This window comes from Eurytemora carolleeae, unplaced genomic scaffold (assembly GCF_000591075.1).
Source record: "Eurytemora carolleeae unplaced genomic scaffold, Eaff_2.0 scaffold341, whole genome shotgun sequence".
In the NCBI taxonomy this organism is placed as follows: Eukaryota; Metazoa; Arthropoda; class Copepoda; order Calanoida; family Temoridae; genus Eurytemora; species Eurytemora carolleeae.
In genome coordinates, this window is record NW_019396231.1 from 172,233 (window position 1) to 185,820 (window position 13,588).

General features: G+C 31.2%; 1 protein-coding gene and 1 long non-coding RNA gene across 2 annotated transcripts; both read left to right on the plus strand.

The window, feature by feature from the left end:
• Nucleotides 1–236: 236 nt before the first annotated feature.
• Nucleotides 237–11,938, plus strand: LOC111698796 (EH domain-containing protein 4-like). Its single transcript, XM_023469235.1, is given in 14 exon segments — nt 237–373; nt 829–866; nt 1,708–1,781; nt 2,206–2,231; nt 3,507–3,577; nt 4,450–4,503; nt 7,759–7,855; nt 8,184–8,235; nt 8,551–8,649; nt 8,651–8,725; nt 9,331–9,402; nt 10,311–10,461; nt 11,527–11,629; nt 11,916–11,938. Coding segments are annotated over 14 exon segments (1,044 nt in total). The 5' UTR covers nt 237–264.
• A 12-nt stretch (nt 11,939–11,950) lies between these two features.
• LOC111698805 (uncharacterized) lies at nt 11,951–13,186 on the plus strand. Its single transcript, XR_002764621.1, has 3 exons — nt 11,951–12,035; nt 12,472–12,584; nt 13,124–13,186. It is a non-coding gene; the product is annotated as an uncharacterized LOC111698805 (long non-coding RNA).
• Nucleotides 13,187–13,588: the final 402 nt, after the last annotated feature.

The window sequence follows — 13,588 nt, forward strand, 5'->3', positions numbered from 1 at the left end:
TCATTTACAAAAACATCATGATATCCATGATGAACGCCGGCCTAATTATGAATGATTTTTAAAACTCAAATTTTATCTTCTACAATATTTTTCTTGAATGGCCACTTGTAATTTATTTAAAACTTTAACATTAAAGTTTTTTTCCTGATTTTAAAAATGTGTGTTTATTTTTCCTAGAGGTTTGAGAGAAAGAGTTTAACACATTCATTAAATGTTTTAAACTAGTAAAGTACTAAAAGTAGATTATTATTTTCAGAAAAAAAAATGTCTAGTTTATTCCGGCATCGTAAACCTGAAGCTCTGACGGTGTACAATGATGTTACTGACGGTTTAAAAACTATTTATAAAAACAGTATACTACCTATTGAAAAAGGAATGGTTTGCACAGAAAAAAAAACAGTTTATTTTTTATAATACAAACTTTATGATGTTGTTAAAATGTGTATTTACTTAGAACCGTCTGCACTTTATGTTGATAGGACATGAAACTGTCGACAAGTGAATTGATAACGGCATGTGATATTCTTCTTGGCTTTCACACAGATAATAAATACAAAATAATACAGCAGATAAGATGGGGGGGGGGATAATAAATACAAAATAATACAGCAGATGAGATTAAGGGGGGGGGGGCCTTTTTTCCTGTGTATGATTTTAATTACTCTCCTCAAACTCTCAACACCTGATGGTGTAAACATTTGATAATTTGAGATATCAAAGGTTTACCAACTCCGGTTGCACAGATAAAACGGTTAGGATATTTTAATATAAGGCAGTATTTGCATTATTTTCTTAACATATGAAAAGTGTAAACCTAATATTTTACAGACTTCTTCTTCAATGAAATCCACTCCCCTGCACTAGAGGTAAATCCCCCGCCCATCTCATCCAATAAAGAAAAGTACACTAAGCTATATGTTGTCAAATCATCAAATCAAACAGATTAAAATTCTCCAAAGGCTCATTCTACGTGAGTAACCCTGTATATGAAAAAAACACATCGCGTGTATTTTTTCTACCATATTTTGAGCAAACGTAAACTCTGGCAATAATGTGTTGGTAATTGTTTAATGATTTATTAATTTTTTTTTTTAAATTATAGAATTACTAACAGTCTAATGTTTAAACCATGAATACTTCAGTTGTAATATTTTAGACTTAAGAAAAGTTTTTTTTTAAATGAATGACATGTTGACATGAAACAATGCAAAATATTATGAGTTAAAAAGTAAAATTAGCAAAAATTAAGTTTTTAAACTGTTATCTAGTTTTTTTATTTAAAGCCTGTAAAATATGTTTATTTGAAGAAAAGTGTAATACAAGCATCTAAACACATTTAAAAATAAATGGTCGTGCATGTAAAAATTAAATACATGCCTATGGAAACTAACACTTTAAAGGAATTGAGTCTGAGGCACAAACTCATATTTTGTAATTATGAAATGTGACTTTACCTGATATCTTTTAATATACGTGATATGTTTATTATTTTGGCTCAGTATGGATGAACATAAACATATGGAACCAAAGAGAATCTGCCAATTAACATATTCTCTTGTTTAATTTTGAACTTGTAATTTGAAAAAAGCTTGTTCTAAGCCATAACTTAATTATAAAAGTCGTCTTTATTGTATTGATATTAACGCCGACCGTTGTATTTTATCCTGTATTTAAAGTTTAATTTCTAATTTATCTGATTGCATGAAGGATCCTGATTTTGAAGCTAAACCCCTGGTAATGCTGGTTGGGCAGTATTCTACTGGAAAAACAAGCTTTATCAGGCAAGTATCAAGCTATGCTTAAGTATTAATAAATAAGTATTAAGCCTGAAAGGGACTGTCAGTGTAATTTAAAGGTACGCTTAAAGGGAAAGTTTAATCAAACTTCGACTTTTAAAATATTAGGTTCCATGATTTCCCACCCCATTACCTTACTTTTATTTTGATCTTCATTCTAAACGCGTAAGCAACACATTTCCGGAATGAGCAATGCAAATATGCCATTTTGACTTTTTCTGTCATATTTGGTGTATTTCGTTAAAAATACTAAAATGTGTCTCATGTTCACTGTGATTTAAAGGTTGCAAGCTCTAATTGGACTATTTAAGATCATAACTTGTGTCTAACAGTCGTCTTCCTATGCAACAGTTGTATAGCTCCTACTTTATTTAGCAAAATAAAATTTTTAATCTATTTTAATTTTCAGATATTTGATAGATCAGGATTTCCCAGGTGACAAATTTTTCAGTTTATTTTTTTATTTTTTTGATCACAACTTTCAGTTTTATTTCGTTTGATAGACGTGACTCCTGTAGTGCGTGTCAATGTTTTGCTAATAGCTGTTACTAGGTGAAAAAAGGGATTGTTATGTTATTAATCTGCACACGCCTGCCTTTATAGAAACAATATGATAACAAGAATATTGGTAGTTTACAAGAAGCAGTTTTAAAATTTGGGAACTGCCAAGAGTATTTTTAATCTTGGTTTAAAGGACGCCTCTTTATTTTCTATTTGTTGCTCATCTTTCGTCCATTTTAGAATATCTTTGATATTCCATCTAATATGGCTTGATTCAATAGAATAAAAAATCAGAGTTTGTGGCAAAGACTCAATTTCTTAGTTTAGTTCACGTCACGTGAGTTACCTCAAACAAGTTATCAAAAATTTTTAAATAAGTCTAAGAGCAACGTCTAGGGTGGACACAATTATAACACTAAATTGCATTTTAAGTTTTTTTTGTATATTTTATCATATTATAAGAAAATTCATTAAAAAACGTAAAGTTTCCCAAGATAGAATTAATTGGTTTTTGAGGTTGTGGCATTTTGCATTCAAAATTGCTGACAGAATAATCATAAAAAAAATAAAAAAGAATAAGTTTAACCCTAAACAGGCTAGCCTTTGTTTGCCCTAGCACTCTCATTTTTGACACTATCACCCACCGTGACATTTTCTGACTTTAATGAAATGGATTTTTGTATTTTTTTATGTCTAAGGCGGATAAAAAGTCCAGTTCGTGTAAAAAAATCTAAAATAGCCCATAACTGAAGCTACAGATCAAAAAACTTTATTTTGAAAAATGAAAAAGTATAAAAAACAAATCTGTATAGGTTTGAAAATTGTTGAATTGTAGTGTAGACCATATTAAAGAAACTAAACGCATCTAGCCTTGGTTAGTCCTGGCTTGTATATGAGTGAATAATTTCACCTCAATAAACCGATCAGGGTTTTTAAATCTTCTCAAATTTTTTTTTCACGGGAAATGCCGGGCCCTTCAGCTAGTCCTAAATAAAGTAATAAAGGAATTGAGTTTTTGCCACAAATCCCATTTTTTTAATACCTAAATCTCAACAACCAGATGATGCATACCTTTCATATTTTAAACTTACATTGGTTGATCCACCAAAATTCATAGTTTGAAATATCTACGGTTTACGACATTTGGGTTTAAAGAAATTGGGATTTAAAAATTCGATTTTGTGGCAAAGACTCAATTCCTTTGTTCAGGTATGCTGATAGGTCCTGAACCTACAACAGATAGGTTCGAAATTGTATCTTATGGCAAAGAAGATGGAAAGGTAGAAATTTAAGAATATGTTAAAAGATATAATATTTGTAAATAATTTAAGATCTTGAACAATTCATATTTTAGTACTAAAGGAACTTTGTCCTCGGTCCTAAATTTTATTCTAAAATTCTAAATTTTATCAACCTATCATGTTTCAAAATATGAACCCGGTTCGAAGTTTAAAATCTCAAAGGTTTACACCATCAGCTTGCACAGAGTTTGTGTCATGTGTTTTCATTGGAAAAAGAGTTTTTTTAATAAATTAATATTTATAAATTGACATGCTGATACGTAATCCATTTTCGTTTAAAAATGCAAAATATTTCTACTTTTTACTTTTTTGCTTGTTTGAGGTTAAAATAATTGAGTCTTTGCCACACACTCTGATTTTCTTGCAACTATGAATTCTGTTAGATCAAATAATCTAAATTTGAAATATTAAAGGTTTACACCATCCGATTGAATAAAAGATTTGAGCATGTGGTAAAGAAACAATTTTCTAATTGAATTTAAAGAGAAACCAGACAAAAATAGATAATTGATACAGTTTACAGATGGTTGGCCAAATAAATAGATTGGTTTTCCTGTAGTTTAAACTTATTTATCTTTTAAGAATCCAGAGGTGGAATTTAAAGAATTTAAGTCGCAGTTTAAATCCGCCAAAACCCGGTTTAAATTTAGCGCCGGTTTAAATCTTGAAACATTTGATACAATTTTAAGTCGAACCAATCATATTTAAACCGCGGCTTAAATTTAAACCGCCGCTTAAATTCTTTAAATTCGGCCACCGATTGCAAAATTATATCTTTAATGCAATAACATAGCGAGTAAAAATCTAGGATGACAATTCTCTTTGAATTTGTTTTTATCTTATATTTTTAGATTCCAGGAAATGTTCTCGCTGTTGACAGCAAGAAACCTTACAGAAGACTTCAGGTACGGACTTGACTTGAATCTTGACTTTGGAAAGAACTTGATTAAAGTCATGACTTTATATGGAACTTGACTGGAGTCATTACTTCAATAACCAATTGTGTCAAAAGTAATAAATTCATAAGTCAGGACTTTAGAAAGACCTTTAAAAAATACTAGAATTCAGTTAAAAACTTGAGTGAGAATTTAAAGAAAAAGGCCTTTGACTTTATAGTAGTAGTATAGACTACCATAAAAGTAAAGGCCAAGTTACTTCAAGGCAAAATTCAAAACTTAAAGAATTAATGGACGATTAAATTTGCAAGTTGGATCAAAATGTATTCCTCTCTAAAAACTGTTTGAGCCATTTCTATGTAATGAAGAAAAAGAATATTATTTAATATATGTAAATATAAGTTATATAAATATATATATTGAGTATAAGAAAACAAGATAAGTGATCAGTAGATTATATCTTTAATACAATGAAAACATTCTTCTATTTTCTTTTATCTTCAGAGTAGATTGGGTATCATATTCACAACATTCTTTTATTAACTTATACGAATTAATATTTTTATCATATTTCTTCAGTGTTTTTAAATTTATCTTCCACGGTTTGTTATTTCGTTGAACAGGAGATTAAACGATAAATTACTACTAAACCGGGGGTCTCGCTAGGCTCGTGGGGTTTAGAACCCCGTAAAGGGCGAGGAGGCCCGAGTCTAAGTGATTTTCCCTCAATTTCATTATCTTCCATTAGTCTCCCGGTTAAATTGTAATTAATAGTTAAAAAGCATTCATTCATTTTTTTTCTGTAAGTTTAACTTTTTTTGCTGATGGCTTTTTCTATAGAAAATGTTAAAAATAGGTTTTATAATGTCAATGTGTTGGCTAAAACTAATTAATCTTGATTAATAAATAATGTGATTAATATTTACATTTATACGTTATTATGTTTACTCTATCTATTTTCATCAAGTTTGGTCATATTTGTATTAAAGGTGCGCAGCAAAAAATAGATTTTAGAGCCTTTATTTACAGAGCCTCTGTGAAACAGAAAAATGGCTCCAGAGCCGGCGATTTAAAAAATTCAAGAAAATACGACTCGGGTCTAAGCTGTTGTTGAGCCTTATTTACGGCTCGGGCTTTCGAATTTAAGTTGCATCTATTTTTCAACAGAATTTAGTTCATAAAACCGGTTTAATGTTGTATTTGGCGGATTTTCATAGTTGGAATTGGTGCATTCCGAGTTTTGATGAGAATAAGACCCAATATTGAGCTTTATTCTTCACTAAAACCAACCAAGGTCGGTTTTATTTTCATTGGCCCTAACTCCTTAAGTCGAGCCTAAGATCTCGCAGCTGTCAATCACGTGACACAAGCTGTCGTCAGAGTTGGGTCTAAGATTGGGTCTTAAAGCTGCGTTTAAGGAATTAAGACTCGAGCCGAAGCTTTTAAATCGCGGGCTCAGATAAGAAAATATTAAGAAAAAAGTCAAGAATTAAAATGTTTCAGTTGACTCCCAAAGGAATTGAGGTTTTGCCACAAACTCAAATTTTCTTATTCCTTTGATATTTCAAATTTAGATTACTGCATGTAATTAGATTATTGGATATATTGTTTGAAAAAAAAATCTGCAACATTGGGTCGCAGTGATAAAGGCATTAGAAACTCAATTTAAATGAATGAAATGTAAATAGCGAGATATTTTTTGTTGTGAGGGGGGGGGTAAATCGAGATTAATTCATAAATTGATATTTATCACATGACTCTAATCGTTACATAATCCGTACCGGTGATTTAGTGCACCTGTACCAGGGGGCGGAAACGGCATGTATGTGTGTCTGTACCAAAAGAGTGTTTGTATAAGTTATAACGAACAAAAGCGTGTACTGTAGGTAAATGCAGTACATAAGAATCTCGGTATTTGTACAGTCTACGAGAGTACATTTGTTATTTGTTAATTGTTTACTTAAAAATAAGTTTGATATATTATGTAATATATTGTTAATATTTTTAAGTCAACACTATGAGCCAAATTTTCGTGCAAAGAATATAATTTGATCACAGTTTATAATAAACTACTCGTTGTTCAAGCTTAATTATAATTGACGACATTGTTCTGTAATTACCTTGACTGAATTCATGACGGTGTGAGTCTGTACGTGTGTAATAACGAACTAGTCTTCAAAGCAGTGCAACTGGCTTTTTCATGCCAGACCAGAGCCATTTCCCTTCCCTTTATTCTTATTCCCTGAGGTATGTGCGTTTACTTAATTGTACCGACCAGTCTGAGACCTACAGTGTAAAGTTGACCCAGCACGTTTTATGCAACAAATTTAGTTCGCCAAGATCTGCGCGCTATGTCTTTCTCAATACCTAAAATCTTAATTTTTGATTTTTTTACTGTCAAAATCTTATCAGATAGATAGGAATGATTCCCTGTAGCTTTTAGTTTAACCCTATTCCTGCTGGGGGGGGGGGGGGTCAATTTGCCCCCCCCTGAAGTTTTTTATACATAACTCAAAAAGTATTGGTCTGAGGCTGTTGAAATTTTCTGACTTTTCTTACATACCCAAAAGCCTAAAACCGGGCTTTAATACTGACTGCCTGAGTCCTCAGGCACACTGCCTGAATGACTGCTTTTGCCTGTAACAAACTAAATCTTTGTTTTGACCCACTTTCACTTGTCAGATTTTGATAAAATTTAGCTTTTTGAAAAGCCTATGACATAAGGAAACGGATTGCACAAGTTTTGCGAAAAAAAATTGCAATTTTTTTGCAAACCAACCTGTCAAAGGAAATTTGCACATTTTTAGTTTTTCTTGATTAAAAATCAGGTTATTTAAAATTTTGCAAAAATGTTTGCATATTTGAAATGGCATGGTCAAGGGCTTTTCAAAAATGTATATTTTTTCATTTTTTGGACAAATTTTTTTTTGCAAACATTTTTACTATAAAACTGGATTTTGCGATAAAAAATTCAATTTTCGCAAATTTGCAAATTTTTTGGCAGATTCTAAAAGTAGAGCACAAGAGCTTTCTAATGATGTATCATTTGTCATATTTGGACATAAAACATGGGATTTAGAGGGGGGGGTATCCTGGTTTTCAAGTACCCCAGCAGGGATAGGGTTAATAATAAAAGCTTGTCAGCAAATTTTCGTTTGTTAATTTTTTTTGTTTTATATTGTTTTACCTAAACTTCAACTTTTTTCGGAGATAGCCTTTATCTAAGAGATTTTTCTTCAGATACTTTAAAACTTTGATTTTTAGGAGTTTGGTGGTGTTTTTCTCTCCAGGTTTGAGGGCTCAGAAACAGATTCAGAAGTTTTAAAAAGCATAAGTTTGGTTGATACCCCAGGAATATTAGGTAAAATATTAATATTGAAGGGAGTGCTTATTGATTTAAAGTAGGGGGTATGAGATTAGATTGTAGTTAAAAATTGATTCTATCGGATGTTATCTTTAAAAATTATTTGTAAAAAGTAGTCTGAGGCGTTCAAGTGAACAGTTTGTGCATTGTGGGCGAAGCATTTTAAAGAGTTAAATTCATAGAATTCTATACTCTCTTTAAACATAATTCGTTGTTAAACAGAATTGATTTTTGTTTTTTAAGATTACAGAACTCTGAAGTATAAGATTGAAAATTTGTTATTTTCTATGTTTGAATCATAAACACATAATTTGGTTTATTTTAGCTGGAGAAAAGCAGTCAATAAGTCGTGGATATGACTTCACTGGAGTACTTAGGTCAGTACTTAGAAAATTAGTTTTATTTATATGTATAAACATGTATAAACATTAATAATTCTAGAACCTGAGCGGAGGTCTCACCTTTTTCATCATGCATTAAAGCTTATCTATAAAAGCTTGAATTCTATATACACAACGGAAGCTTGTTCTCTATCTATCTATTTACCTATTAATCTATTTATCTATTTATCTATCTATCTATCTATCTAGATAGTTTGCTGAGCGTGCTGACCGCATAATCCTGCTGTTTGATGCTCATAAACTTGATATATCTATCTATCTATCTATTTATCTATTTATCTATCTATCTAGATGGTTTGCTGAGCGTGCTGACCGTATAATCCTGCTGTTTGATGCTCATAAACTTGATATATCTATCTATCAGTTAACATCCCCTTTAACTGTTGTAGATTCTGGCCACCCCTGAGGTGTCAAGGGTGTATGTTGGAAGCTTCTGGAGTCGTCCACTGCAGTTCGAAGGAAACAGGTGCAAATATATATATGTGTAAACTTCTAACCCCTATCCCTTCAAGCTATGAATTTTGAATTGTAAAATAGTTAAATTTTTAAATTTCAATTTTCTTTTTGATCGCATGTTTGTTGTATTTGCTCGCCGCTAAAAAAATGACATTTGAACTGTATCAGTCCAAATCCTTATTTCATATTCACAACAGATACAAATTATGAAGTTTTATGAATATTGAGCAAATACGACACTAATTCTGCTGTTTATCGGACATTTCGGCATTAAATCATTTGTAGTGATGTGCCTTCAGGTTCGTTTCTGGATCGTTTTTTGTTAATATTGTCATTTAGGATCAAAATTTAGCATAGTGTATAAAAAGCACAGGTACTTTTGATTATTTGTGTAAAAAATAACCCAAAAACGATCCAAAAACGATGCAGAACGATCATTTGTTTTCGGATGGTTTTTGCATATATATATTTTAGGTATTTTGAAGTTAAATAAAAGCAAGCTTTAATATAATACAGTTTTTAAATCTTAAGATTTATCAAACTTTTACAAAACAAACCTAAACGATGGATACCACTGTATGTTTACATATAATAATAATAGTTTTGTATACTTAGAGATCTGTTTGAGGCTGAACAGGAAGATCTGGTTAATGATCTACAGAATTTACCCAGATTTGCAACTATTAGGTAATTATATATATGTTAAAAAAGCATATTTAATGTTCCATGTTCCATTGTCTGGAAAATGAACGATCTCATTAAGAAAACAAGGAACGTGATAGCTAATGTTCCATTTTGCATTGTTTGAAAAATGAACGATCTGATACAGAGAAAAAGAAACGTTTAAAGGGAGTGTTCGCGAAAAATGAAAGGGGGTACAGGCTTAATGCGATAAAAAAGCGGTTTTAATCGCTACAAATCTTACTTCTATCTGATGCGTCTATCAGGCGAAAATTGTTAAAGATGTCTCATACCGAATAACTTTACAAATTCAGAGAATTGCAACATACGACTTAGACCGTAAAAAATTAATTTAATTTTAAACAAATCATTCAGGTATTACAACCTATAGTCATCGATTATCTTTCGCCACATTTGTATATAGTTTATATTTTATAATATATTTTAATTAATTTATATATATATATATATATATATATATATACCCCCCTTATATTTTTCGCAAACACTCCCTTTAAGTGCACGCATATTAAATGTTCCATGTTCCATGTTAATAAACACGGAACGTAAAAGTTAATGTTCCGTTTTCCAATATATATAAAAAATACTACAAAATAAAAAAAAACTACGAAAATGCAGTAAACGCAATTGATGTTCGATATTCTTTAGGAAAATAAAAGATTAAAGTAAAATAACTTTTTAGCGTTCCAGGTTCGAAACAAGTTAGAAATATTAACTATCTGATAAAGATAACTAGGAACGTGATAATTAATGTTCCATGTTCTATTGTTAGAAAATAAAAGATTAAATTAAAGTAACTTTTTAGCGTTCCAGGTTCGAAACAATTCAGAAACATTAACGATAATGATAACTAGGAACGTGATAATTAATGCGTTCCATATTCCATTGTTTAGGAAAATGAATGATCTTATAAAGAGAACAAGGAACGTAAAAGTGAATGCGATTATATTGAGCTACTTGAGACGGCAGATGCCAGCTATTGGTAGAAATGGAAAGAAAAAAGAACTTATTAAACACCTAGACAAACACTTCGAAATCATCCAGGTTAATCTTTATATACAAAGAATATGGATAGTAAATTGATTAAAAAGGTTTTGTTAAAATTAAAAATAATCATAATAATAATGCGTAATAAATAAACCTTCAAATCATTGAAAATTTAGAGGATTTCTGTTTAACAATTCTTTCTGTCCTCCCCCCCCCATACGTTTGAGTCTAAAACTAAGATGTACACATTTTAAGAAGATGATGCATGATAGCTTTAAATCTAAAATATTAAAGTATGTGGAGAGACAAATTAATGATTATGAAAATATACAAGATGATGTTTATGCAATTTTTGACAGTTGGTGAACTTTACAACCTCACATATAAACAGGCATGCTCAAAAAGAGGGTTCAAAAAATGTTTTCATTTTTTTATTTTTACAAATATATAATTGTATAAGCCAACTTTCCAATCTAAAAAAAAGATGGTATACGATTACACTTGTTAATATTGTGAATTGAGAATTGAAATACCCGAGTTTCGTCTGCAAGTTTTAGATCTTAATGTGTTATGCCTTCAGAATTAAATACATTTAAATGTCTAGCTTTTCATTTATTATAAACTGACAATAAATAAAAACTATGTTCTTAATTGATAAAAAAGAAGTTTTAATGCAGTTGAGCTAGCAGTATCCAAGATAGGAGCAAGCGTAAAAAAACTTTTTTTCATCATTCAAAAAGTCCATGAATACTCTAATCTTAGAATATTAATATCAATATGAAATATACATTAGAAATCTCTGCTAGTCTAAGTCTAATTTGATTGATCCAGAATCCAGATAATGAAAGTTATGCAAAGTAAAACTGTCTCAGCTTTCAAATCTGAATACCTTGAGTTTAATAACCTATACTAGCTATGAATGTTCAAGCAACTAGATATTTTTGCTGTTTTATGAATTACTGTTCTAAGTTTCTATGATTCCTAAATGAGAATGACTTTATAGTGTGTCTGTCAACCACTTCAGTCTACCATCCTACACAACAACAAAAGTTTACATATGTATATTTATTATAAATACTTATATTTTGTTTATAAAATAATTGATTAATTTGATTTGATCAGGCAGAATACGGTATCCCTGCAGCGGATATGCCTGATCTTCAAGTTATGAAAGCAAAACTAGAAAAGTATGATTTTATAAAGGTAATGTTTTTAAAGTATGCTTATATGTTAATTTTAAATGGATTTTCAAAATTTTCAAAAATTTAATGAAGATCGAATTTTGATGGAGACAAATATTTGAAATTTTGATCATTCATAAACCTTCCCTGTGGTCACGTGAGGTCCAACAAAAAATTTGGGCCCGATCGGTTCAGCCGTTTTGACGTTTATTGGATACAAACAAACAGACAGACAAGCCAAATTTATAAATAGATGTCAATTTTAAATCATGATTATATAATTTTTGGATTTATTGAAGGAGGATAAAAATTTAATTTATAATTCTTCAGTCTTCTGTCTTTATGAAATCTAACTTAAATAAAAATCTTAATTTTATAAAAAATATTTTAGATAATGTGTTATCAGATGATATAACGAGAGTTATGCAAATGTTACCACACGATAACTTGGTAGGTTTAACATTTGATATTTGATTAAAAAAGACTGTACGCGAAAGAACACTGCACATGAATCATAACCTTCACCTAGTTAACAAATTAAACTATTATGTTCCATGTTGCTGTGTTAATCATGTAATAATAAAACAAGACATTCATATACACCTTTGTTCCATCTAGCCGGCAAAGCGGCTGGACCGAATGGGCTTAAATTTTTTGTGGAAACTCATGGGTAGCATGGGGGTGACACAGGCTAAATTTTTTATTCAATATGATTTCGTAAAAAAAAAATTCCACGGGCAACGCCGGGCTCTTCAGCTGGTGTAATCTAAAACAGTTGTCCTGCAATTTACACATTTTAATAATCCTTAACATTTAAAACAGTTCTTGCTAGATAAATTTTAACAAAAAATTATCAAAATCTAAAAAATTAATTTTTTTATTTTAGAAGGTTGGAGAGGACATGAAGAGGGTGGGAGGGGGAGCCTTTAAACGAGATTTTATGCCAGTAGGGGAGGGCATTCAAGCAGGACTAGGAGACAAGATCTGGATAGTTTCAAGGTATATAAAGGGAGGGTATACAGGACTAGGAGACAAGATCTGGATAGTTTCAAGGTATATAAAGAGAGGGTATACAGGACTAGGAGACAAGATCTGAATAGTTTCAAGGTATGTAAAGGGAGAGTATACAGGACTAGGAGACAAGATCTGGATAGTTTCAAGGTATGTAAAGGGAGGGTATACAGAACTAGGAGACAAGATCTGGATAGTTTCAAGGTATGTAAAGGGAGAGTATACAGGACTAGGAGACAAGATCTTGATAGTTTCAAGGTATATAAAGGGAGGGTATACAGGACTTGGAGACAAGATCTGGATAGTTTCAAGGTATATAAAGGTAGGGTATACAGGACTAGGAGACAAGATATGAATAGTTTCAAGGTATATAAAGGGAGGGCATACAGAACTAGGAGACAAGATATGGATAGTTTCAAAGTATAGAAATGCAGGGTATACAACAGAACTGATCAAATTACACTTTTTCTAGCAATTTTATTGAAAATATTTTTTCAGGGTTTTTTTAATTCTTGTTTTTATTTTAGAGATAGAGAGACCTCAGATAAAATTTTTGAAACCCTGGAGAAAGTTGACGGAAAAATAACAGGTTTAGTCACATATTAATCTTTTTAAAAAGCAGGGTTAATTTACCCCCCCCCTCCCCCGAATGTTAGCATATTTGCACGGTGCAGAAGTTTTTTAATGTCGTACCCCTCCTCCCCCGGAGTGGGTGGGTGGGGGATTCAATTCTTAAAAATGTATACCGCTGAATGAAAAGATAAGAGAAATGTGCTAACAGGGTACTCAGAAAATCATGTTTATATACTCGCCTGAATCACGGGATCTTATTATGTGGATCTACGAATTTTATACGTTACAGTGTCATTCTCTGTGGGGATACCCTATTTTTAAAGCTTAGAGTCCTCACACCTTGGTATCTCATTCTCTAAATTCAGTCTTATTGTTTCCAAAGTTCTTGTTTGAGTCCATGTCATCATCATTCATTTTAG